General features: G+C 57.3%; 3 protein-coding genes across 12 annotated transcripts; 1 reads left to right on the top strand and 2 right to left on the bottom strand.

Annotated features, from left to right (window-relative positions):
• Positions 1-602: 602 nt before the first annotated feature.
• Positions 603-9,086, bottom strand: ISG20L2 (interferon stimulated exonuclease gene 20 like 2). Of its 4 annotated transcripts, none has more exons than XM_037882761.1 (5): positions 8,955-9,086; positions 5,454-6,303; positions 4,213-4,413; positions 3,454-3,563; positions 603-2,923 (listed from the first exon to the last, which is right to left on the bottom strand). In XM_037882761.1, exons 2-5 carry the CDS (start codon positions 6,183-6,185, stop codon positions 2,884-2,886), a joined length of 1,083 nt encoding a protein of 360 aa, XP_037738689.1. In that variant the 5' UTR covers positions 6,186-6,303; positions 8,955-9,086; the 3' UTR covers positions 603-2,883. The 4 variants fall into 4 exon arrangements, with proteins under 4 accessions (XP_037738689.1, XP_037738690.1, XP_037738691.1 ...); XM_037882762.2 differs by lacking the exon at positions 8,955-9,086 and adding an exon at positions 6,962-7,317; XM_037882763.2 differs by lacking the exon at positions 8,955-9,086 and adding an exon at positions 7,010-7,317.
• On the top strand, positions 7,148-17,972 carry METTL25B (methyltransferase like 25B). 6 transcript variants are annotated; one of them, XM_037882759.2, is made up of 9 exons: positions 7,148-7,250; positions 10,194-10,321; positions 10,673-10,794; positions 11,423-11,636; positions 13,091-13,153; positions 14,158-14,301; positions 15,057-15,904; positions 16,565-16,749; positions 17,327-17,972. In XM_037882759.2, exons 2-9 carry the CDS (start codon positions 10,211-10,213, stop codon positions 17,443-17,445), a joined length of 1,806 nt encoding a protein of 601 aa, XP_037738687.1. In that variant the 5' UTR covers positions 7,148-7,250; positions 10,194-10,210; the 3' UTR covers positions 17,446-17,972. The 6 variants fall into 6 exon arrangements, with proteins under 6 accessions (XP_037738687.1, XP_043391165.1, XP_037738685.1 ...); XM_043535230.1 differs by lacking the exon at positions 7,148-7,250 and adding an exon at positions 9,153-9,281 and having other exon boundaries at positions 11,429-11,636; XM_037882757.2 differs by lacking the exon at positions 7,148-7,250 and adding an exon at positions 9,153-9,281.
• An 866-nt stretch (positions 17,973-18,838) lies between these two features.
• On the bottom strand, positions 18,839-22,800 carry MRPL24 (mitochondrial ribosomal protein L24). 2 transcript variants are annotated; one of them, XM_037883356.2, is made up of 6 exons: positions 22,533-22,800; positions 21,901-22,136; positions 21,684-21,779; positions 21,033-21,136; positions 20,214-20,344; positions 18,839-19,202 (listed from the first exon to the last, which is right to left on the bottom strand). In XM_037883356.2, the coding sequence occupies exons 2-6, from the start codon at positions 22,081-22,083 to the stop codon at positions 19,066-19,068; spliced, it is 651 nt and encodes a 216-aa protein (XP_037739284.1). In that variant the 5' UTR covers positions 22,084-22,136; positions 22,533-22,800; the 3' UTR covers positions 18,839-19,065. The 2 variants fall into 2 exon arrangements, with proteins under 2 accessions (XP_037739284.1, XP_037739283.1); XM_037883355.2 differs by having other exon boundaries at positions 21,901-22,126; positions 22,534-22,792.
• Positions 22,801-24,578: the final 1,778 nt, after the last annotated feature.

Genomic DNA, 24,578 nt, shown 5'->3' with positions numbered 1-24,578 from the left:
TGGAATGCGTTACCTAGGGAGGTGGTGGAATCTCCTTCCTTAGAAGTTTTTAAGGTCAGGCTTGACAAAGCCCTGGCGGGGATGATTTAGTTGGGGATTGGTCCTGCTTTGAGCAGGGGGTTGGACTAGATGACCTCCTGAGGTCCCTTCCAACCCTGATATTCTATGATGTTTTTAAAACTGACCAGTGAATTGTGGGGCCCAAGTGGAGACCCCCGCAAGGGGCCTGCGTGAAAACCAGCCCCTTTCTAAGGTGTCTCAAGTTGCATCCCACAAAACAGCAGCACCCTAAAAATCACAGGCTGCTTTTGAAAATCTCAGGCCAGCGAGAACACGCCACTAGCCAGCGCTCCTGCACTACAGCTCCACCGAGCCGCCTACAAGTCTCCACCTAGGCAGAGAGCGTGGCTGTCTTTGGGTGCCTAGAAATCGGTGCTACCTACACGCCATGCCCGGATCTTGCCCTGATAACACAGCACTGCCAAGCCCAGCCCCGGTGTCTGATGGGAACTGTAGAGTGCCCCTGGCGAGAACCAAACCTACAGCTCCCCAGCAGATATTCTGAGCCCGTCGTGAGCACCCCACCATTGCAGAAGCAGAAATGGATTGATCTTTTAGGATTTATTTTTTTACAAGTGATTTCGAAAGTGACACATTTTATTTTCAAACAACCCAGCTCTCCCGCAAAGGACCAAGCGGTTCACTGCAGCAGGGATTAAAGGACCCGGAAACATTCCGATTTCGGAAGATGTTCGCGCACGGAGCTGTACACGTATGTGAAAAGCACCATGCTCCACTCCCCGGACAAAGGGTTTGGTCTGAGCACAACGGCAAAGACGGATTCAAGTAACCATTACCTGGGCAAGCCCTCTCACCGAGCGGCTCAACCACGGAGCCCCAGAGCTGACACCAGCCCTGCCCCACTGCTAGAGCTGGGATCCGGTTCTCCAGCACTCTGCTGCTCCTGTCATCACCGACACCAGTACAAAGCAGGGGGGAAAGAGAACCGGCTCGGAACAGACAGCATTTCACCCCCACTTTGCACTGCTGGAAATGACCATGCCAGAGGATCCGGCCCTTTAAAGAAGTCAGTGCCAATCTATTTGAACGAGATCTGAAATTGAAATGCAAGCTGCCAAATGAGAGTCGTCTTTTTATAGCCCTTCGCGGTGAAGGATCTCAAAGGACTTTACTTCACAACTACAGCAGGGCGAATAATTAACTTTTGGGGTTCAGTGGCAAAAAGGGCGTTTCAGGTCTGTTTCAGAAGCGGGAATCTGATCCTGTCTCCCCCACCTCTCGGATGAGTGCCCTAAGTACAGGGCAACACCACTACCGCCCCCACCTTGGGCCATTTTGTGACCGGCCAAAATGGTGTCCAATTCATGAAGAGTGGTGGGTTTGGAAATCATTTGCCAGCTCTACTCACAGCACCCCGAGGTGGTCAGGATCATCCTCCCCATTTTATAGGTGGGGAAACTGAGGCACAGAGCAGGAGCACAACTTGCACGAGGCCACCCATTGGGCCCGAGCCGCTTTTCAGACACGTCAATGTAAATCAGGAGTAGCTCCATTGAAGTCAAAGGGACTTATGCCCATGTAAATGAGAGCCGAATCCGTCCCAGAATGACCCCAGCGATGAGAACCCCACTCTCCCAACCCCCTGGGCGGCTGCTTTAACCGCTAGACCATGCTTCCTCTCCTGCAGACTTGTCTCTGAAGAAGCTCCTCCCTTCATCCCTTATAGTGAAAGTTCCCTGTTTGGCACAGTCTGGAGACTGGGGGGTTGTTTGGGGGAGCGGATATCTCCGTTGATTTCCTTAAGCTCATCCAGACTGTGCGTCTGCTACCCGTGTCCTGCCTACTGGAACAGACCCAGAAGTCTGTCTCTGTCTGGTGCCCAACCCCTGGGCACTGCAGATCGGACGTTGCTCCACATCAAAGATCCCACCCATTGCTGTCTCGAAATCGGGGCCACCCAAAACCACAGCACCGCAGTGACATTCCTGCCCCATGTTCCACGCTCAGCCAAGCCCTGCTCCAGAGGCTGATGGGAATCGTAGTAGAGCGCCTCCTGGCTAGAGCCAGAAGATCAGGGCCTTCGCTGAACTCAAGGCAGGGAGGGCAGCGGCTACGGGCTGCCACCTCAGAGGGATTCCCCCAGGCTGAGGCACGGCCCTGTGCAGAAGCAAGGGGGGGCAGAGATGAGTCAGCTGAGGCCGTGGCCTCTAATGGAGATTGTCAGTGGCCCAAGCGACCCCATGCTGCCTTAGAGAGGCCACCATCATGGGATAGTGCCGGCTGGCTCAGGGGGCCGAAGACGGGGTACAGAGCCTCACTGCTGGATGCTGTCTAGCCCAGGCTGGGCATCTCGGCAGAGTCCTTCTCCCTGAGTGAGATGAGTTTGGTGGGTCTCGGTCTGCTGCCCACATTAACAAGCCACCGCCGTCTCCAGCAGTAACTGCCAGCCTCAGCAGAGAGGCCAAGGAGGGAACGGGCCGGGGAGGATTGAATCTCAACCCCAGGCAATGGCAGGCGGCACGGGGCCCTGATGCCCAGGATCTAGGAATTTGGGACCCGATTCTCTGGGATAGATCCGCACAGTGCCAGCGGAGGGCCGCTGACCGACCAGCTGGGGCTCTGCAGGGCCGTTCCTCAGGCCCCTTAGAGGCTCTGAGTCTCACAAACAGCTGCATCAACCCATCTCCCCTGCACCCCAGGGTGGGGGAACTCTGCGAGTCCCTTACTTCTGATCCAAAATAAAGCTGAAGGGGTGGGGAAGCCACCGAACACCACTGGGGTGCCACAGAAACCTTCCCAGGGAAAGGACCTTCAGAGATGTTTATTTACCAGCGTCGCTTTCAGCCCCAGAGATCTTCTCCCCTAAAGGTCTGATTCGAACTCACCGACTGGCCCGTGCCCCCTACGGAAATCAGATCAGAATGAGAACATGACGCAGGGCCTGTCCACCTGGGAAGAGGGCACGACTGCCACCCGGAGGCCTGGACCAAGTGGGTTCTAGGACACGAGGGGCAGCCAGCAGAGCCCATGGTTTTTATCCGGGCAGGGAATGCCTGGGGGGGTGGGCAAAGTGTGGGTGCCCCAGCTGGGAGGTAGCACAGTTCCCCTCCGGGGCTAAGACAGGACAGAAAAGACAGCCCTTGGTGAGGCCCGTGTGCTGGCAGAGACCTGGAGGCGACGTGTGACGGCTGCTACTTCCTCATGCCTCTGACTCCCGCCTGTGTCAGAAACGCTGCACCAGGCTCCAGCTGCCTGCCCGCCTCCCCCTCGCCTGCTTTCACTGGCCCCAGGCAGCTGGTCCGTATCCTACTCCCCGGACTGGCCTAGGATCCTCCCGCCCTGCGTTTTGCTGAGCTCCCCTTTTCGCTTGCTCTGGGGTTCGGGGCCTGCTCCTTCCTCGGCAGCACGGGGGCGGGCCCCAAGGCCACTCACTCCTGCTCGGGATTCAGCGCCAGCTGCCTCTCCCACTCGGCTTCAATCACCCGGTACAGCTCCATGGTGGCTTTGGCATCTTCCACCGAGGAGTGGCCGTTTTTGCCGACCTGCAGAGAACAAGGGATGAGAGAGACGATCCATGGGGGGTGTTAGAATCAGGGGCGTTAGCCAGTATGACCGGCCGAGAGCTCTGATCCTCACTGGCTGCTTCCCCAGGTGATCAGCACGCCCAGAACGGCAGGCAGCTTGCGGCACTGGGCATTACTAATGCCGACCTCATTAGCCCAATTGCACAGATGGGGAAACAGGGGACATGACTTGCCCAAGGTCACCTAGTGACAGAGCTGGGACTAGAACTCCTGGGCCCCAGTCCTGTGCTCTATCCACTAGGCCACATAGAAAGCAACTCCTGGGAGAGGAAATGCCTCACCTCACTCTCTGGTGACACCCCCTGGCCAGCTAGGGGACAACACTTTATTCTTCCATGCAGGGACCTTGTTCTCCCTTGGCTTCTGGAGGGCGCATCTCCTTGAAGGAGCAGCTGTGCTCTAGAGTTACCCCCTGTGGATGATGCTGAGAACCAGGGGGGGACTTTCAGGACGGGGAAGTGACCAGACACAGCACAGGCAGCAGGGAAGAGAGAAGACGTGGGCCTGGGCCTGGGCCCAAATTTCTAGGACTGCCTGCACAGCCCGGGGCATGGCTAAGCACGGGCGTGGCTGGTGCCTGGGGGCCTGTCCCAGAGGCAGAGGGTACCTGGATGTCTTTGTGCAGGAGCTGCTTGGTGAGGCGTTTCAGCGAGGCCGACTCGTTCTCCGGGAAGCCGGCCTTGCGGTTCAGCAGGGGGATTTTTGACGTGTCCCTGGTCACTGATTTCGGGTGGAAATACTTCAGCGCCTTGAAGTCGTTGTGGATGGCGTGGCCGACCACGATCTTCCCCGCTAGGAGCTTCAGGATCTGAGAGAGAACCAGGGCAGCTCAGGGGCTGGGAACGCCGGGGACCAGTGCTCAGGCAACAAGGCACGTGCCGCAGCCGTCCGATCGGGGTCAACGCTGGCTCAGAGGGGAGAGCGCCCCCTACTGATCACCCGCGCTGCTCCCGAACCACCCCAAGATCCTCTGGTCTCTGGTTCCAGCAGTGAACCAGCTTTGTCTGCAAGCTCTGCCTGCCTGCTTATTTCACACCAGTGTGCCCAGACCCTTTCGCCTTTGCTTTAGAGCGTCGCACTGCTTTGAGCTTTGCTAGTAATGGCGTTCTAAGCGGCTGCTCCCTGGACGTTCCACAAGGTGCCGAAAAGCCTCCGAGACGCAGATGCACAGAGCTGACGCTGGGAAGACCCAGCACCCACCACCAAATTAGACATGAGGAGAAGTATCAGAGGGAACAAAAAAAATAAAAGGCATCAGCACATTTGATTACAGAGAGGGTTGGAGCGCCCTCTAGTGGGCTTTTGACAAAACAGGTTATAGGCAGAGACAATGCGGCTCAGTGGGCAGGGAGGGTGTTTAAGCAGAGGGCTCAGCATGGGACACTGGCCCCCTTGGGCACGACTAGTGTGGAGGTGCTGACTGCCTGGGGACAGCCAGTGCGAGCTCAGCATGGGTTCAAATCTCTAGTGTAGCCGCAAAGGGCCTGTTCCTCAGAGCTGCTGAGCACCCATACCTCCCGGCCCTTTGGCTCTCTTATTACGGCAATGCCTACAGGCCGTAGCAGAGATCTAGGCTCACAGACCTGAGGAAAGGATGGCCTCATGCCAGCCATGGAGAAGCAAAGGGCCCCCGAGGACCAGCAGGGCAGGGACTTAAGGCCTCTGAAGGGCAGCTCCCAGAGGCACCGGAAACCTTTACCCCAACCTGACTCCGAAGAGAAAGCGCCCCCTCCTGAGTCAAGCTCACTGCGGTGCTCCCGGCCAGGGCACGGGGATGGGCACTGGCTGAGAGAGGAGAGCGCCCCCTACTGAATCCCTGCCAGCCCAGCCGATGCCCTGGGCACTTACCTCTTTCTGGGCCGTTTTGAACGGGGTGGCATTCTTCATGTGATGTTTTTTGATGCCGCTCCACCGGGTCCGGTAGTCGGTGATGGGGTCGACGGGCCGGATGTACTTGTCATACACCACGTCGCCATGGTAACTCACGATGCTGCACCTGGCCAGGTCGCTGATCCGGCCGCCGGGGCCCGTGCCCACCATCTCGCAGTCGATGGCCACCACTTTGCTGGGCTTGCCCGGCTGGGGCAGTGGGGGCAGGCCGCTGTCATACTCGCTCAGCAGGCTGGCTTTCTGCATGCCAGCGAGGGCATGGGTGCTGTGGTTCCCAGGGGTCCCACTGGCCTTAGCTGATCTACACGCCACTTTCCTCGCTCCTGATGGAAAACAAGGCAGAGGGGAGCCAGAGTCCGTGGTGGCACCAGGCTGGGAAAAGCGACAATGGTTATTTGCCTTGGGGAAGGTTTTTGGCTGATGGGAAAGCCCATCTGTCTGGAAAGAGTTCTGATCCTCGGCGAGCCACTTCTTCTTGGTCCTCTCCCAGGAGCTGGAGTTCTGATGGGAGACCTGGCCTTTGGGAGGATGATGCTGGGAAGGCGGTGGCAGCTGCTTCTGCTTCAGAAAACCTCTGCTCTCCAGGAAACGGCGCCGTTTCACAAAGCGCTGGTGTTTCTGGTTGCTGTCAGTTCCCCTCTTGGGAACCTGCTGGAGCCCCAAGTCCAGGTTTATGATCAAATCCGACATGGTGGGTTCTGGAGGAAGGCAGCAAACATGAGGAGGAGGGAAGGGGGGGGCCTGGTCTCTTTCACCCCTCAAGCAGCCAGCCCCTTACACACTGCTCGACAGAGGCTCACGCCCTCACCTGAAACAGAAAATCAAGAACATTTCCACTCCTCATCAGAAGAATTCTAATTTACAGAGGGATCTCAAAGTCCTTGAGAAACTCTCCCCGCATTAGAATCACTCCATGCCCCCACCTTGGTGGTAGCCATTGGCATGGCCATGCTACACCACAGATTAGGCCAGGAAGTAAAGAAAAATCCTGCAGCCAGCTGAAAGTACAGGGAGGACTGAGATTCAGGGCTTTGGCGAGGCCATCGGGACTAACACACTTACATTTATAGGAATGATCAAGGTCTCCATTTTATGTCTCATCTGAAAATCGACACTGGCAATAGAAAAGCACATGGGCCCCGGGACTTTTCCCCAGAGGGGAAAACACCTAGTAAAAATCCGACCAAACACATTACAGGGGACCAACCCACTGGGTTTGTCTTGTAGGCTTTACATTACAGTGTGAAACTGACCCAACCCTGCTCAGCCTGTGATCTGAAGAGATCAGTTTGTGGCACTATGGCTGCAGATTCAACCACGAGAAATTTGGATGAGGGGCATCTGACAGTTCGTTAGACGGTTTATCAACCAACCAATAACGAAAGACTCCTCTTTGGGGTTTGGTTCGGTTCCTAATCCCTGCGTGTGGAAAATACCCAAACAAAATGTAGGTTTAGGGAACATACACGGGGTGTGTAAAAGACCAAAGCTCCAACGTGTGTAGAAGTACATACGGCATTGCTTTCACTCCTTCAACATAACCCATTTTAATTTGGATTGAAACCTTCCAGTGAAGTGCTGGAGACGCAATCAAACAAGCTTTGTGCTGGTACTCGAGAAACAGAAAGTGAAAGAGCCCAAATGGTGAAAGGTAACGGGGATTTTAGAAATGTGTTCGGCGTTCACAGCCGCAGCCGTAGTGCAGCAAAGGGTGTTAGAAATGGTCGTTTTCGTCCTGGCAGCAGCCCATTGAAGGTAAAAGTGTGTATCTGGTGGGCGTCTGGGGCACTGCCAATGCCCCCATCTCCACAGAAGCTGAGAGGAGTTTACTGACAAACTCCCCCAGTCCCAGCCCACTCTGACTCCATGATTTCCCCCCCCCTCCCAACCACTGAGCCCCAAGTGCTTCATTTGTGCGTCCCGCTACACTCATACTCCCTGCTACTGCCTAGTCTAGTATCTGTCCGGGTCGTAACCTCAACACCATGTCTGGGCGCCTTCCAGTTACGCATTAAGCAACGGCACCCACATCTGCCCCATGTTTGTTCTCTCATCCTCTCCCCGGGGGGGGATGCAGGTGTAGTGAAGTGTCTTGTTCTTTGTGGGTTTTTTAGAAATGATATATTGTGCTGACCCCCTCCTCTTGCTCATCCCCTCCCCCATGAACCCATAACCTCTTCAGTGATGCTTCTCCCCCTCGAGATCATCCCTCCCCCTCATTCACCCAATGACCTCCTTTTTCACCAGCTACTTCAGCAATATCCCTTCCCTCCTGAACCCCTCCTCTGCCCTCCCTCACTGACCACCCCTCACCAGCCCCAACAGCACTGCTGCTCCCCCACCCCTACCATGGATCAACCCCCAACCCCCTCAGTGATTACTCTTCCCCCATCCCTACCCAGCACTCCCCCATCTCCTCCCCTCAATACCCCATCCACCCACTGGTCCCCTCCCCTTCCTAATGCCTTCTTCCCTCACTGACCCTCTTCTATCTCAAAGCTTCCTCCTCCACTGATCCCCATCCCAACATCTCCCTCCCCCTCTGATCCCCATCCATTCCCCCTACTAATCCCCCCATCTCTCCCACACTGATCTCCCCTCCATCCCTCCCACTGATACCCATCACCCTGACACTGCCTCCCGCACTGATCTCCTAACCCATCCCCCAGCCCCCTCTCCCACTGATCCGCCCTCCATTACCCCACTGATCCCCCCATTACCCCACTGATCCTCCAACCCCCTCACCCTCTGATCTCCCCATTACCCCACTGATCCCCATCCCCCTCAGATCCCCTATTACCCCACTGATCCCCCCTCCCCCTCCCCCTCTGATCCCCCCATTACCCCACTGATCCCCATCCCCCTCATATCCCCCATTACCCCACTGATCCTCCCTACCCCTACCCCTCCCCCACTGATCCCCCCATTACCCCACTGATCCCCCTCCCCCACTGATCCCCCCATTACCCCACTGATCCGGATCCCCCTCCCCCAATGACCCCCATTACCCCACTGATCCCCATCCCCCTCAGATCCCCCATTACCCCACTGATCCCCCCTCCCCCTACCCCTCCCCCACTGATCCCCCCATTACCCCACTGATCCCGATCCCCCTCCCCCAATGACCCCCATTACCCCACTGATCCCCATCCCCCTCAGATCCCCCATTACCCCACTGATCCCCCCTCCCCCTACCCCTCTCCCCACTGATCCCCCCATTACCCCACTGATCCCCCCTCCCCCTACCCCTCTCCCACTGATCCCCCCATTACCCCACTGATCCCCATCCCCCTCAGATCCCCCCATTACCCCACTGATCCCCCCTCCCCCTCCCCCACTGATCCCCCCATTACCCCACTGATCCCCCCTCCCCCTCCCCCACTGATCCCCCCATTACCCCACTGATCCCCCTCCCCCTCAGATCCCCCCATTACCCCACTGCTCCCCAACCCCCCTCACCCTCTCTCCTTGGGCCAGTCAGACCAAGCCAGGCAGCAGCAACCGGAAGCGGAAGTGCAAACCGCCCCGCCGTTGGGGGACACAGGGAGGGACGCACAACAAAAGCCAGGAAGGAGCATGGGCCGCGGAGAGTCCCGCGCATGCGTCAGGAGTGAGCGCGGCGCAGGTGGGGGGAGGGGCCAGCCGCCAAACAGTTTACGCATGCGGCTAGGCTGTTGAGGCACAGAGGCGAGATTGTACGCATGCGTGTGCACCTCTGGAGGCTCGCGGGGCTGGGAGGGCGCTTGCGCGTGCGCGGTCCAGCGGCGAGGGAGACCATAGAGAGCGGTGAGTGGGTGCGATGTGCCGTTGGGCACTCTAGCCGTGCGGAGGGTGAGCTCTATGGGGCCGAAGGAGCTGCGGGGCCAGGAGACTCGCGCTGCGCCCCCCTCGGGCGGGGACAGGGGGCTGGTGACGTCTGCTGGCGACACAGACAGAACTGCGTCACGGGCGATGTCATAGCCACGTGCCGCGCGATGACGTCACATTGCTATGACGTCATGACACGCCACCACAGCTATACTGCGCAGTGCCATGGCAACGCCTCCTGGTGATGTCACAGCCCAGCATCATGGCAACGCCTCACCGCTGCGCTGTGGCGATGTGACGTCCTGGCAGCGCCTCAGGGTGATGTCACAGTGCGGGGGTGTCCTGCGCGAATAGCCCCGCGTCCCCACACCACAACAGTGCCTTGCGAGTGTCGCGTCACGGCAGCCCCGGGGACGCCGGCCACACGGCACAATGCAGCCCCAGCGCCCAGCCCATGCCGGGGTGGCGCGGCACAGGCCAGCACGGTGCCACGGCGCACAGCGCAGCAGTGGCCCGAGGGGATGTGGGGCCTTCCCCGCTCAGGCGCCAGCCTGGATCCAGACCTCTGGAGGGCTGTTCCGCATCCTACGGGAAATGGGGTTGCCGGACCTCAGCCCGTTTGCTAGTGTAAAGGAGCCCACATCACCAACCCACCCCCAAGCCTGGCATCCTAGTGGGCAGAGATGCCAGGGGGCGAATGCCCCTTTGGACTGGCCTTCCCTCTCCCCCAGGGAGTGCCCCTCACCTCCTTTACATAAGGGACCCCATGCTGCAAAGAGTCATTAAAGGAGCCAAGCGCGTTCACTCAGACCTTCCTGCTCGGTGATTCTCTCCCTTTTTCCTTTTAGGAGGTTTTAACTCTTTCTTCGTGCACCATTTCCCATCTCTCAGGTTCACCCCACACTGCCATGACAGTGCTCTCTGGCCAGCCCCTCTCTTTGGAGAAGCAGAAGCAGTTAGCAGTGAACATCACCCATGTCCTCTCTCTCTATGGCTCCATTGTGGACTCCTACATCATTGTGAGTCCTATTCAAACCGTGGTTGGACTTTGCTAAGAGGCAGCATGGTCCGGCATGTAGGGCACTGGCCTGGGACATAGGAGACTGGGATTCTTTCCTGCCTCTGCCATCGACTTGCTGTGTGACCTTGGTCAAGTCATTGTGCCTCAGTTTCCCCTCCCACTCTGTCGGTTTTGTCTATTTAGATTGGAAACAATTTGGGGCAGGGACTGTCTGTCACTATGTATAGGTTCAGCGCATAGCAAAATGGGGTCATTATCTTGGTTGGGGTTTGAGTGCTGGGGGTGGGCTTGGATGATGAGTGCTGTTGCCTGAACTTCCCCCTTCCCCATCACCCTTTGTTCCCTGCAGGAGTTTTTCACCGATAATCTTTGGGGGAAGCTTCCTTATTCCTGGCAGGCAGTGCTCACCGATCTCCCCTCCCCACAACTCGCTGCCGTCTTGCTGGAGAAAGGAAAACCAGAGGAAGTTTGGTAAGAACATGCTCCTGTTAAAGGGGCTTTACTAGTGTCCTCTGTGGGCTTCTTTTCGCTGCAGGGGTTGGCAAGGGGCATATGACCGCAGGCAGGGCTTGTGTCTGCAGGCTGCATTGTCAATTAAAGCAGAGGATGGTTTCCCTTCTGAGTCAGTTCTGGACCAAAGCCCTCGCATGGTGCTAGGGAGTGCTGTGGTGATAGAGGTAATGCCTGTCAGAAAGGGTATGAAACCCCGACCACTCAGTGGCTAGATATGTTGACAGGTGCTTTGGAAAGGCTTAGAGATACAGACAAGCAGAGACTTGTGGCCTTTAAAGATGCCACTGCACTTTTTTTATTCGAAAGAGTCAGGGTTGTATTCACAGTGGCCTAAATCCAGCATTCTGCCTCCTTAAATTCCCCATGCAGTTCAACTTGGATACGATTTGCTTCATTACCGCCCATCCTGAACTGCCACATACTGTTCCTCTGTGCTTTTAAACAGCTGCCACATTCTAGTCCAGAGGTGGTCGCATTTCCCCGGTGGGTGAAGTGATTTGTACAGCTGTAGTCTGTTCAGTCCCTTTGGTGCGAGAGCAACGGGAACTCCTTGTCCATACAGTAACTGCTGTCCTTGTGCTGTCAGTTACAGCGTGGTGTGGCCGCTCTCCTTGCTGGCCTTTAAAGCTACAGCGCACACATTGGCTTTCTCCAGAACACCTCATGGTAGAGGCGGCGCGTCGGCGACCGGGAGGCCAGAGGAGTTCAGGGAGAACCGGTGCCAGAGTGCTAAGCTTAACCCCCTTTTCCGGAAGCACGTGAAGCCCAAAAAGCAGCATGAAATCCGGCAGCTCGGGAAGGTTTGTGGCTAGCATTTCTTGTCCCCAGTAGGAACGATGACATGTAGCTGTGAATCCAATAGAATCATAGAAGATTAGGGTTGGAAGAGACCTTAGGAGGTCATCTAGTCCAACCCCCTGCTCAAAGCAGGACCAACCCCAACTAAATCATCCTAGCCAGGGCTTTGTCAAGCCGGGACTTAAAAACCTCTAAGGATGGAGATTCCACAACCTCCCTAGGGAACCCATTCCAGTGCTTCACCACCCTCCTAGTGAATCCAGCAGACCTTGGGTCTACCCTCATCTCTGGGGTCTCGCTTTCTCCTATCCTAGCCTCCTTTCCCACTTCACATCCCCAGGAGCATCAAGATGCGCCGATGGGCACTCTGCATTCGCTGGAGTCAACAGGAGTCTTTCCATCAAATCCAAAGGGCTTTGGAGCAGGCTCTATCTCCCTGTAGTCAGAAAAGAAGACAGCATGGTACCGCGGCCAGTGTGGTGAATGTTGAGGTCTCGGTAGTGCCAGAACCTGGTGTCGCCGCTTATTAAAGCCCCGTAAACCATGCTGGAAGACAGCCTGCATGAAAATACTATTCATTAGGAGCCTAATCCAAAGCTCTCTGAAGATGATGGAAAGATGCCTATTGATTGGAACAGGCGCGGTGTGCTCAGGAACAGCACCACAGAGAGAAGATTCCTTGGAACCCTGGTCTTGGTTCATGACTGAGGCTCCTAGCACTACGATAACACAAGTCATTAAGAGCAATAGTGTGTGGTAGGGAAAGGCAGCCTAACGTGCCACCAAGTCACTCCATTATCATGCACCTTCCATCCACCACTATGGCTGGCTGTATCCTTCCCCATGTCTCCACTGTGTCTCCAGCCCATGTGGCTAGAGTGCCATCAAAGCAGAATAAGCAACAGCCTCCATAGTATAATTCCTAGTAGCAGGGTCAGGGTGATGAAGCGATCAGATTCATTAGAAGGTGACTCTCCTCAGCTCTTAGGAATGGCATGTCTTGGAGGAGGAAGACCAGCGATTGAGTCCAGTCTTTCCTCTGGCAAAGGCCAAGATCATGGGTTTCCAGCTGGGGAGTTGCAGTTCCAGAGGAAAAGGGGGTCACACATGGGTCCAAGAGTGGTCACCGCTGTCCTCCCTTTATCAGGGGGTCCCCACAGGCTTTTCGGTTGCAACATAGGGTCACGGTAAGGAAAAGTGCGAAGGCCATTGGCCAACGTTCTCCTAGCTGAGGGTTCTCCCAGCTGCGTCCTTGACTGAGCAGCCCAATAAAAGGGGCCCGATTTGTCAAGATGATGTGCCCTGAGGTGAGCGGAAGCTGCGTTGAGAAGCAGGCCACCTCCCTAGGTGTTGCAACACGGATTTCGGTGGCTAACTCTCAGCACCCAAGCTGGACAGCCTGGGCCTTTCTGCTGACAAGTTCCTTGATGAATCTGCATCTTTATCTTTTCCTCAGGTGGTGAAGAAACTGAGCGAGATCACCAGGTGTGATCAGGTGGTAGATATTGGTTCTGGCCAGGTAGGTCGCTGGGAGCCTGTAGTTCCGTGGTTTGAATTATATTTTGTGTCCCAGATCCCTCCCTGGAGGGGTGAGGTGCATTGTCTCCTGTTGCATAGGTTGGGTGATGGGCTGGCTCACGAGGTTCCTTTCACCTTTATGTCCCCCATTTGGAGTCCCGCCCTGGACTGCGGGTGACCCTAAGACCTTGCCAGCTGATGGCGCCTGTGACATAGTGGGGAGTAGCTCACTTCCCAGGAGACCGTATCCCAAAACTCACCAGCATGATCGGTGCCAGCTGCTTCCCTCGCTGGCAGCCTTAGCGGAGAGGCCAAGAACTGAATGGATTATGGAGACCGAACTCACCTAGGAGCTGTCTCTCTACAGTCCCCTATGCAGCTTCTAATCAGTTGCACGTCCTGCTTCGCACGCACTGTGCTTTTGTGATAGGGCCCTGCAACTCTGGTTTGTAACCACCACTATGTCTTTTATTTGTATGATCTCAGCCGCCACCACCCCGTACAGTCCCATGCAGCCATTCTGTTTATAGTAACATACAGTCATCGTCCCCGGGCCAGAGAGAAGAGCGGGCTCCACCCAGAGATCTCCCTTTACCCTGGCTTTGCTGGCCTGCCTTTCTTTTTCTCTCTTCTTTGCACGTCCGTCTTGTGCTCCTTTTTCACTCTTGCAGTTAACTTGCTAATGATCTCCTTAGCTGTCCCCAGCTCAGGCTGATCTAGACATTAGCCATTCCCTCCCTCAGTCAGGTCCTTTGGGAGGGTGGGAGGGGAACAAATTGGATTTCCAGTGACCAGAGTGCTGATTGAGCTGCCGGTTCTCAGCACTCTGTCGCAGGCCCCCAACCCAAGCACTCAAAAATCATGACTTGCCCCAGTGCGGGGAAATACGTCCCCCTTCCCTCCCTAATAACCTTGAATCTTCCAGTGCAGGGGGGAGGGGAGGGAGGATTCAAAAACTCCCAGAGGAGCAGCAGTGTTGACTGTCGGTGTGTGTTCCCCTTTAAGGGCCATCTCTCTCGCTTTCTGGCCTTTGGCCTGGGTTTGTCTGTCACGGCGATCGAGGGAGACGGACGCCTGGTTGACATGGCGACTAAGTTTGACCGAGAACTGGTGTGGGCGCTGGAGAAGGAGCAAGCGCGACGAGCCAAGGTAAACGGTGCAGTGGGGGGGGGCGGAGGAGGGGCCCCAAGGCTAATGCCCGGTGCAGATCAGTGGGCTCTTCACACCAGGCAATGGTTAAATTCCCATGGGGGCAGAAGGACAGCCTAGAGGGTAGGGCACTGGCTTAGGACTCAAGAGACTTGGGTTGTGTTTCTGGCTCTTTGAGCAACACTTAATCTACCCTGTGCCTCAGTTCCCCATCTGTGAAATGGGACTGAGCCCCCTACCTCCCAGGGGTCCATCTCCGATGGTGAGGTGCTCAGATAACCCAATGCTGGAGAGATAGATCCTCCTGATGCTTCCCGCCCGGAGGAAATCCAGGCTGTGGCCCATTTAAGGAGAGATTATTAATATTTTTACCTGAAGCTTGTCCAGGGAAGAAGCTAGGCTCCAGCTGAGGAGCAAAGTCTAGTAGTCGGCATGGAACTGTGTGTCTGAGATGGGGGCTTTCATCCTGGCTCTGCTGGGTGGCTTTTTGTTAACAGCTTATTGGGTTTGAGCTGCCCCTTGATCAGGGCGGCCAGAGCTCAGACTGTAACCAGTCTGTAAGGAGTTAACCCTTTACTGCCAGAGGCGAAGGAACTTCCCTTTATTCCACGGTGCACTTTGCACCTGTCTCTCAGGCCGCCAGCATTGGCCTCTCTTGGAGCAGGACCCATAGTCTGATCATCTGCTGCAGTGTTGAGCTCAGACAACCACCACTGAGTGGCTGTCTGTGATTCTTTGTTTCTCCCTTCCTGCAGGATCCGTGGGAGATCTCCCTCCGTGGGCCAAGCCATGTGGTGGGGTGGGTCGACCCCCAAGCACCATGGCAGGAGTTCCTCCTCCTGCCGCAGCAAGGGATAGACACAGCTCAATCTCCCATGGCAGAAAGCGGCCCGTCCCCGGAGGCTGGTGCCACCTGCGATTTGCCAGGGCCATGGAAGAGCATTCCCCCCACAGCCCCTTGTGGAGGTGGCAGAGACGTGGTAGAGACGGGCAAGGCTGGAGAGAAGGGGCCAGGAGGATGGGGCTGCATGGCTGCTGCAAGAGAGGAGCACAGGGGATCCCCAGATCCCTTCGGAAGCAGAGGCCGTGGCTGCGTTCCCAATGGGCCTCACCCTCTGTATCAACCGAGCCGCCTAATGGCAGTAAATCCCCTGGGGCCACTGGCAGAGGGCAGGCTGCTCCTGACCGGCCTGCACGCGTGTGGGGATCTCAGCGTAGCCCTGCTCAGACACTTCACCCGCTGCCCCCATGTGGTGGCCGTGACCTCGGTGGCCTGCTGCTACATGAAGCTCACCACCCAGGAGGAGCCGACCCCCCCTGGCCTCGCAGCACTGCCTCCTCCTTCCACCGACCGGCCTGAGTACGGCTACCCCCTGAGTGCCTGGGTGGCCGGCCTGCCGGGCCACGCCCTCTCCTACAAGGCGCGGGAAGCGGCCTGCCACGCCATAGAGGACTATGCACTGCGGCTGAGGAGCAAGAGCCCCATCCTGCGGACTCACTGCTACCGTGCCACGCTGGAGATGCTGATCCGGGCAGCTGACCCGGCAAAGAGACGCCTCGGGGTGCAGACCATCAACAAGGCCCACCAGCTAGCCTTCGAGGAGTGAGTCAGCCGGCGTGGTGTGTCTTAGCAAAGCCTGGCTTCGCTAACCAGCCACGCAGCAGAGACGGGCCTCATCCCATCTCGACAGCCCTAGACGCCGGGGAGACGAGAGACGGGGCTCCGGTTCTGGCTCCTTACTGGAGATGGGAGGGCTGATCCTGCTCAGAAATTCCCCAGAACTCAGGGGCTGTTTGGATACAGACCCTCATTGAAAGTGACGGAGGCAACTGCCCCCTGGTTCCTAGCACCCGGCTCTCAGCTCCTATTGATTGCTATTTAAACAACTTAGGGGCACAACTCTCCACTTTTCACAGATGGGGAAACTGAGACACAGGGACATGACATCCCTGATCCCCCCATCTGACTGGCTAACCTGAGGGTAACTCAGGGGTTAATGGGCTCTGGGCAAATGCCCAGTCTGCTATCCATGCTGCCTCTGACAACTGATGCCCACAGATGTATAGACATGAGTGGTGTACAACTCCCGGGTTCCCTTCCCTGCTTGGGTTTGGTGGCTAGAGCTAGGGGCAGGGTGGCAAGTGGCTGGGGGGTGGGGTTGGGCTGGGGGCCCTGCCAGCATCCAGTCAGCTCCGGCTGAGCTGCCCTGGGGTGGGCGGCAGGGCGCAGAGCTGACGGGGCCACGCTGCTTCACCTTGGCAGGTACGCCCGGCTGGGCTTGCAGTGTGTGGGGCTGGACCCGGCCGCCCCTCTGGATCGGGCCTGCGTTGACGCCATGCTGGCCCAGCAACAGAACGTGGTGGCCTTCTTCAGCCTGGCCCTACTTCTGGCGCCGCTGGTGGAGACCCTCATCCTGCTGGATAGGATGATCTACCTGCAGGAGCAAGGTGAGTGCCTCGGACCGACCCACCCCCCTCCCAGGCCTGGGATCCAGGGCAGAGACAGCCAGCTCCTTCACATTTGGGGGCATGGGAGGGCTGCGGCCATTTGCACTTACCCTGAGCTGCTCCTTGTAGCCATTTGTCTCCATCGCGGGGGGATTTAAACCGTCCTCTGCCTGGTATGGACAAGCACGTTCATCCTTGGGGTGCTGGATGCAGCACCCTTGTGTTTTCCCCTCCACCACCCCTCGCCAATAGCAGCCCTTTGTAGTCCACAGAGAGCCCAGGCCTCAGTACCAGTAATTCCCCAGGCTAACTCCTCGCTGGGCAAGTGAGCGCGTGTCCCCCTCTGTGCAGCCCCCCATTTGTTGGGCTAGCAAGCGCACGGATCCAGCCATATGGTCTCCCGTTCACCCAGCGAGCGAGCAGGCGTGTTCGTCTCTTCCACCACCTACTCACTGGGCGAGCAAGCGCGTGTCCCACTGTACGGCCCCCCACTCGCCAGACCTGTAAGTACTCCCTGCAAATCATGGGGCCGCCCACCTGTGAACTACTCTGTGTCCCTCCCCCTCTTCCCCTGCAGGCTTCCAGTGCCAGCTGATTCCCCTGTTTAACCCCAGCTTCTCGCCCCGGAACCTAGTGCTGGTGGCGGCCAAGGCTGGGCTGGACTCTGCGTTATCCACGCTGGCAGGGGAAGACTGACTCGCACCAGCGTCCATTGATGCACAGGAATCGCTGGCTGTGGCCCTGCCGCAGCCTCTGGGGAGGAACGTGGCAGCTGTTTAACAGCGTACGGGAACGGAGGCGGCGCACGCTGTGAGAAGAGGCGGGCACTGGGGGAGTCAGGCTACAGCAGCCTCAGAAAGTTCTGCGGCAGTTGCACATGGGGGGGGAGATGATGTGGCCCACCCAGGACCAATCCTTCCCCCTTCAGCCCCACTCACGGGCAGGGAGGTTTCTTCCCCCCGACCCCCCGTTTCCTTGGGCTGGAAGAGTCCAAGGAGGAGCCAGCCCCAGGCACCAGAGGAAGCCCAGCAGGGCCGTCTTGCAGCAGCGAGTCAGGGACAACAGGCAGCAGCTGCTGCTCCAGGTGCTGACTGGCTGATTGCCCAGTCTCTGCAACTCCACCTGCTTTACCCTGCCCCCCCCCCCCCCCCCGCCACCTTCCTGGCCTTCTCTCCCCCCCTTCAGCTGACCCTCTCACCCAAAATAAACACCGCCCCCAAAGAGCAGTGGTTTGCATTGTCCGTCACTGCTCCCTGCCTCGTCTGCATGGGGACAGGCACTGACCCTCACACGGATCTGTGCAGAACACGATGGGCGGGGGGCCGTGCGCGGGGCTGGGCGGGGCCGTAACAAGCAGTTAATCCTAATGGGGGTAGTTCATGGCTCCCCTTACGTCCCAGCTTGCGAGGTGCTCACCCCTCTGGTACTTATCCCACTCCCCACCCCCCGCACACGATGGAAGGAATTATCATTCCCCACCCCACCCCTGTACAGAATGGAACAGGGGTTAAGTGACTGTCCCAAGGTCACCCATGCAGCCTGTAGCAGAGCTGGGATCTGATCCCAAACTGGCACCCCAGACGCCAGGCCTCCTTCCTCTGCACCCAGAGGCTGAACCAAACAGAGTTACAGCCTAAGGTGGGGGACAACTGGGGCCTCCCAGCCCTCCCCCCTATTTAGCCCCGGGGGTGGGGTGGGAAGGAATTACTGCTATTTTGATTCAACTGTCTCAGCCTGTGCGACTTGGCTGTTTGCTCCAGCCCTTTCCATTCATTCCCTGCCGACTAACACCCACCCCCTCCAAAAAAAAAAAAAAACCACCCCATGCCACTGGCTGCCATCGCTGCGCTGGCTCCTCGGGGGCGCCTTTCCCTGAGCCCGCGGCTGGTCAGACTCTCCGCTCTGACTGTGTCTGGACAGCACCGAGGACAGCGGGGCCCCACTCGGGCTCTGCCGTAACCAACAGGATTCATAAGCCCGACCCGGTTCCGCGCGGGTCTCTACCCAGGCGGTGGCAGCGAGAGGGGCCGCGTTCGCTGCCACAGGAGGGATGCATGCCCTGCAGCTCAGAAAGAAAGATGGCCCCGGCTGGCATACAAAAGGGATCAGGACGTCTTTATTGCCGGCTGGCCGGCGGGAGGGGCAGGCCCTGATTGCAAGGGGCCTGCAGCCACAGCTATCGCCTTGGGCTGGGCAGCCAGGCCTTTGCTGTCCAGACGTACGAAGACAACTGGGGACTCCAGGAGAGCGGGCCGCCCACCAGCCACGTGGCGTTAGTGCTGGGGTCGCAGGCAGAGGCCGCTCGCTGCAGAGGTGCTAATACCAATAGGATTTCTTGGCTCGACGCGTCTCCACGATGCCCTGCAGCTCCAGGATTTCTTCTTCGAATATTTTCAGGGACGGCTGATAGGTTCTGTCCAGCGCGTCATCCACCGAGGTGTCCTTTGGCCCATCTGCCAGGGAGAGGGGAGTACATTACAACCTCGTTCTCAGCATCGTCTCCAGGAGGCTGTGGAGAACTGCCCCCCTTCCACCTGAGATCTGCACAGCACAGGCAGCTGTGGGGCAGAAGGGGGTTCGCTCCCACGCGGCCAGACCAGCTATGAGGGAGGGAGCTCGAATGTAGCCCCGTTAGCCTTGAAGGGCCAGCTCTGGGAGGAGCCGAATTCTAGTTCAGCTCACGTCTCAGGGGAATTGGACCGGGCCACGTCATGCCCAGGGCAAGAAGGAACGAGGCCGGTTCGACGCGCAGATCCCGGGGGGGATTGCTGCCATTCTGAGTGGGTCCATGCTGGGCAGGGGAGAATCAGGCCCATCTCTTGGGACCTGGGATCACCATGGCACAAGCTCAAAAGTGACGTGGGTTTATACAGTCGCTTTCCAGCTGGGAAACAAAGGCCAGTGGAAACAGGGCTAAAGAGACAAGTGTGACAAAACCCACTCCTGGCTTCCTCGTGTCCGGAAGAGCCTTGGCCTCTCCCAACCTGGGCTCCTCACCCCAGCCCTCAGCTATAAATGCAGTCAGTGCTCCAGGCTGTGGGGCGACTGACAGTACAAATAACTCCAGGAAACACTATCCCCTCCCTGGCCCAGCTGCAAAGCGGGCTCCACAGAACACTCTAAACCCCTGGGCCAGATTCTCTGCACCGTGCCCGCAGGAAAACCTTACCGGCACCCACTCAAAAGCCCCTTGGCACTGGGAAGCAGACTGCAAATTAGAGCAGCTCCGTGGCTGCTCTCACTTACACCGAGGTCTGTGTGGCTCCAGAACACAGAGCACGAAGGCGGCTTAGAGCCATCCACAGGGCTGGAGCAACTGAGAGTCAGGCCCCAAGTGTGCCACATGCCACAGACACTGTCCCATTTCAGCCCTGTCCATCGGGCACCTTTCAGCAGTTCCCAACAGAAAGCAACGTCGGATCGCCCAGGGCCAGGCGGGAGAAGCCCCCGGCAAACCTGCTCACCTTTCCACTGCTCTGGGATGATGCCGTCCCGGCGCTGGTGGACAGGTGCAGGGATGATCCTGCCGGTTCGCAGAGACACCCTCACTCGCTCACCCTCTTCGGTGTAGCGCCACTCCACCTCGGTGGGCTTCCTAGGGGGGGAAGGGCAGGGGGCAGTGGGATCAGACGATACCCCCCCCCCCCCCCGGGGCAGGGGGGTTCATTGGTGTCTTTGGAAGTCTCTCTCTTGCTGCAGCACAGGGCCCCCGAGCACCTTGCAAGGCCATTGCAGTTAGCGCTGACCCAGCGGAAGGAGCACCCCCTCCCAACCCCTCCAGCACAGTGTCCCCTACCACCATGCTGGGGCATTGGGCTCAGCATGGACTCCCTGGGGCACAGCACCCCCTACTGAGCCCCAGCCCCCCACTCCCTCGGGCACAGCGCCTCCTCGCACCACACTGGGGTCAATTCTGCATTACCTATTGATTACTTGCCACTTCTGGCCCGACTCTTGGTTTCCCTTATTACCTTTTGCCTCACAGGAGCACCTAGCAGCCCGAGTCATTGACCAGCACCCCCCCAGTGCCAGGTGCTGTACAGACACAGAATAAAGACAGGTCCTAGCCCAAAGAGTTTGGACTCTAACCTTGCGTGTCTCCCAGCCAAGTACTGGTCAGGCCTAGCACTGCTTAGCTAGACAGATCTGGTAGGTTCACGGCTGCGGGCAGTGCCTTAGGTGAGGGTTTAACACAGCACCAGCCTCCCTCGGGCAGCTGGAAGGACGCCAGTGTGCCCAGTCGAGCCCGAGGCCAGACCCCTGGAGCCCTGGGGCAGGATTACCTGTCTGTAGGGTCGACCAGGGCAACCTGTCGGAGCAGCAAGGGTGCCTCGCTGGCGATGTACGTCCCCGGGTAATCGGCGGTTTTCCCGATGTAACAGTAATGCTGGAAACGGAGAGCTGGGTTTCAAACCACCGCCTCTTCCTCACCCACTGGCCTCGCCCCGGGGTCCCTCGGGCAAGGAGACCATCCCAGCCAGGACAGTGGCTGAATTGGGTTGTGGACTTTTACACTCTCACACATCACTAGCACCAGTAACTATTTGGGGAGGTGGAGGGAGAAATAATACCACCATTCTGAAGCACATTACAAGCTGATTAAACCTCACAGCCCACCCATGTAGTATAGGTTATCCCTATCTTACAGATGGGGAAACTGAGGCACAGAGAGGGGACTGACTTGCCCCAGGGTTTCGAACAGGCTCACTGCACAGTCATTCTCGGGGTTCCTTGGGCACCGCACACCGGAGACTCAGAACTACCTGAGCAGCAATGGGGATGAACTCAGATCCTCCTGCACTGAGATCCCAGCTGCCTGAGCCAAAGGAGAATCCCCACTGGCAGTATAGGACATATGACACACGGCAGAGCAGTTCTGATTCCAGCTGGCCAACACATGGGAGATTGAGGCTTTCCCCCCGTCCTTCCCTTACCGTATTCAAACCTTCCACAAAGACCCAGTTGCGAGCTCGGATGACCTGGTTCACCATTCCTTGTTTCCCGGCATCCTTCCCAATTAGTATCTCCACCTGAAACCCAACAAGTCCCCATTAGAACTCCATCCGGGAGCCCCCGGCCCGGGGCACAGAAACTCAGAGACGCCCCATGCTAGACAATCCCAAAGGGGGACTACTTATGCTTGGGGCTCACCGTGTCTCCACGGAACACCTTCCAGTCCTCCTTGCTGATGGGCTCCACAAACACCTTCTTGCGTCTCCGCCCGGGGGGGTTGTTGGCCTTGGCCGCGGCCGTCCAGGGCCGGTAGACACCGTGGCGATAGTCCGGAGGCAGCTTCACCCTGGCCGCCATGGCCAGCAGGGCGGTCAGACGCATGGTCCCGCTCGGCGAGGGCGGTCACGGGTCACCAGATCCAGCCGAGGGCAGGCCTAAGGTCACAAAGCAAATCAGCAGCCGAGCGAGGAAACAGAACCCAGGTGTCCTATCGCCCGATCTCGTCCCCCTCCCAACAATTCCCAAACCCACAAAGCCCCAGTCCCCTCCCAGAGCCAGGGAAAGAACCCAGGAGTCCAGGCTGGTCTCTGCACAGCAACAGAGCACAAGGGGAAGATTTTAAGGGGGGCACCAGCAGGGAGCTAGCTTTACCCAGGGGGTTTCAAGCCTGCTCAGGTCCCCATTCCCAGTAGCCCTGCTTCGTGCAGCACCTACCCCCCCAGCATCCCACGGCATCACCCCCTACTCCCCCAGACACTGCCCCACGACCCCTGCATGCAAGCCGAGCAACCCAGCCCTTGGGGGGACCAGGGGGCAGCCCCCCTTCTCACCTTGGTCTTCTTCTGCAGCTGCTGCCAGGCCCCTCCAGCAGCAGTTTGCAGCTGCATTACACCATGCACGTGAGCCTTCAGAGGAGAAGGAGCACTGCACCCTGGGACTGGGAGACCCCATCGCAATGCATCCTGGGATTTGCTGTCATAGTTGCTCTGCAGCATTGTACTCTGGGACTTGTAGTCTTATCCCTGGGTCTTGCGGCATTTCTGGGTGTTGCAGTCCCGCCCTCCGGCCTCTGCCCGTTTGCGTTGCATTCTGGGCTTCGGGTCGCCTTCTCTTCCCAACATCGATCTTGTTGCATTGCATTCTGGGTTTTGCAGCTCCTTCCCTCCCCCCATTGCATTGCATTCTGGGTTTTGCAGCTCCTTCCCTCCCCTCCACCATTACATTGCATTCTGGGTTTTGCAACTCCTTCCCTCCCCTCCACCATTACATTGCATTCTGGGTTTTGCAGCTCCTTCCCTCCCCTCCATTGCATTGCATTGCATTGTATTGTATTGCATTGCATTCTGGGTTTTGCAGCTCCTTCCCTCCCCCTCCCATTGCATTGCCTTGCCTTGCCTTCTGGGTTTTTCAGCTCTTTCCCTCCCCCCCATTGCATTGCATTCTGGGTTTTGCAGCTCCTTCCCTCCCCCCCCCCCATTGCATTGCATTCTGGGTTTTGCAGCTCTTTCCTTCCCCCCATTGCATTGCATTCTGGGTTTTGCAGCCCCTCTCCCGTCCTGTTGCATGGCATTCTGGGTATTGCAGCCGCCTCTCCTCCTTCCCCATCTGTCCTGGTGTATTGCATTCTGGGTGTTACAGCTCCTCCTCCCTTGTCGTTTTGCATGGGATTCTGGATATTGCAACGGCGCCCCTCGGTCTTTGTCCTGGTGCCTTGCATTCTGGGTGTGGTAGTACCATCCACTCAGCTGCATTGCAGTGATGTGTGGGATTGGTAGAGTCCTATTTTGGTGCCCTGCTTTCTGGCCCTCTGGGGGCTGGAGCTGTGCTCGCTCACCCAGTGCAGAAAGGACATGTTGTATATCAGAAGCATGTTACACATGTGTGCGCTGGTGTAGATGGACGGGGGGAGGGGAGGTCACTTTCCATAGGGGCTCAGACAGTCACTAGATAGGGAGCTAGGGAAACAGATACACAGACAGAGAGCTGTGGGGGGGGACAGACAAGCAACCTCTAGCAACCCCATACCCCACTAAGGAATGGGCAACAACAGATATCCTCAGGGAATGGAGAGCTCAGTGGTTTGAGCATTGCCCTGCTAAACCCAGGGTTGTGAGTTCAATCTGTGAGGGGGCCATTTAGGGATCTGGGGCAAATATTGGGGATTGGTAGGAGGTGGGACTAGATGAGCTCCTGAGGTCCCTTCCAACTCTGAGATTCCATGATGCCCACACACGCGTAGCACAGAGCAGAGGTGAAAAAAATGGGGCTATGAAAACAACTGTCAATTTTCTAACAGAATTTTTGACTTTTCAGCAAAAATTTTTTTTTTTTTTTTTTGGAATACTGAAAATTTTTGGCTGGGAAGCAGAACACTTAAGTTTTCCGGTGTTCGTCTTTTCGACATAAAATCAAAGTTTTAGACACTTTCTGCAAAAGAAAAAGTGGCTCAGTAAACTCCTTCCAATCCCCCCCCACAATTTTCCATTAGTTTTTTGATGGAGACTCGTTGACCAGCCCCACCAGCAAACCTTTCGCTCGACAAAGCCCTGATCTATTTTGTCCCCTTTGCACAGATCACCACATCGTGGAAACGTCACGCTGGAAGGGACCGCAAGAAGTCACCAAGTCCATCCTCTGCGCCCAGTAAACCTAGCCCAGCCCTGACAGGGGTTTGTCCAGCCTGTTCTGAAAAATCTCCAGTGAACGGATCCCACAACCTTCCTCAGATGTCTGTTCCAGAGCTTAACTACCCTTACAGTTAGAAAGTGCTTCCTAATATCAAACCTAAATCTCCCTTGCTGGACAGGGTTTGGTTCATTTTATACATCAGCAGCTTTTGCCAGAGCCATAGTTTCAGAACATAGTTTCTATATACG

Source organism: Chelonia mydas, chromosome 24, assembly GCF_015237465.2.
Source record: "Chelonia mydas isolate rCheMyd1 chromosome 24, rCheMyd1.pri.v2, whole genome shotgun sequence".
NCBI lineage: Eukaryota > Metazoa > Chordata > Testudines > Cheloniidae > Chelonia > Chelonia mydas.
The sequence above is the reverse complement of the archived record's forward strand: the minus strand, read 5'-3'. Positions and strand labels throughout refer to the sequence as shown.

Bases quoted from the DNA above. Each gene is read 5' to 3' on its own strand.
- ISG20L2 (XM_037882761.1), bottom strand. From the start codon at position 6,185: ATGTCGGATTTGATCATAAACCTGGACTTGGGGCTCCAGCAGGTTCCC. The intron at 4,414-5,453 runs GTAAGTGCCCAG...GTTCTCTCTCAG, and splicing joins TCAAAACGGCCCAGAAAGAG to ATCCTGAAGCTCCTAGCGGG. The intron at 3,564-4,212 runs GTACCCTCTGCC...TGTTCTCTGCAG, and splicing joins TCCTGCACAAAGACATCCAG to GTCGGCAAAAACGGCCACTC.
- MRPL24 (XM_037883356.2), bottom strand. From the start codon at position 22,083: ATGCGTCTGACCGCCCTGCTGGCCATGGCGGCCAGGGTGAAGCTGCCT. The intron at 21,780-21,900 runs GTGAGCCCCAAG...GTTGGGTTTCAG, and splicing joins AGGTGTTCCGTGGAGACACG to GTGGAGATACTAATTGGGAA. The intron at 19,203-20,213 runs GTGAGCAGGTTT...TCTCCCTGGCAG, and splicing joins CATCCCAGAGCAGTGGAAAG to ATGGGCCAAAGGACACCTCG.
- METTL25B (XM_037882757.2), top strand. From the start codon at position 9,197: ATGCGTGTGCACCTCTGGAGGCTCGCGGGGCTGGGAGGGCGCTTGCGC. The intron at 15,905-16,564 runs GTGAGTCAGCCG...TCACCTTGGCAG, and splicing joins CACCAGCTAGCCTTCGAGGA to GTACGCCCGGCTGGGCTTGC. The intron at 16,750-17,326 runs GTGAGTGCCTCG...CTTCCCCTGCAG, and splicing joins GATCTACCTGCAGGAGCAAG to GCTTCCAGTGCCAGCTGATT.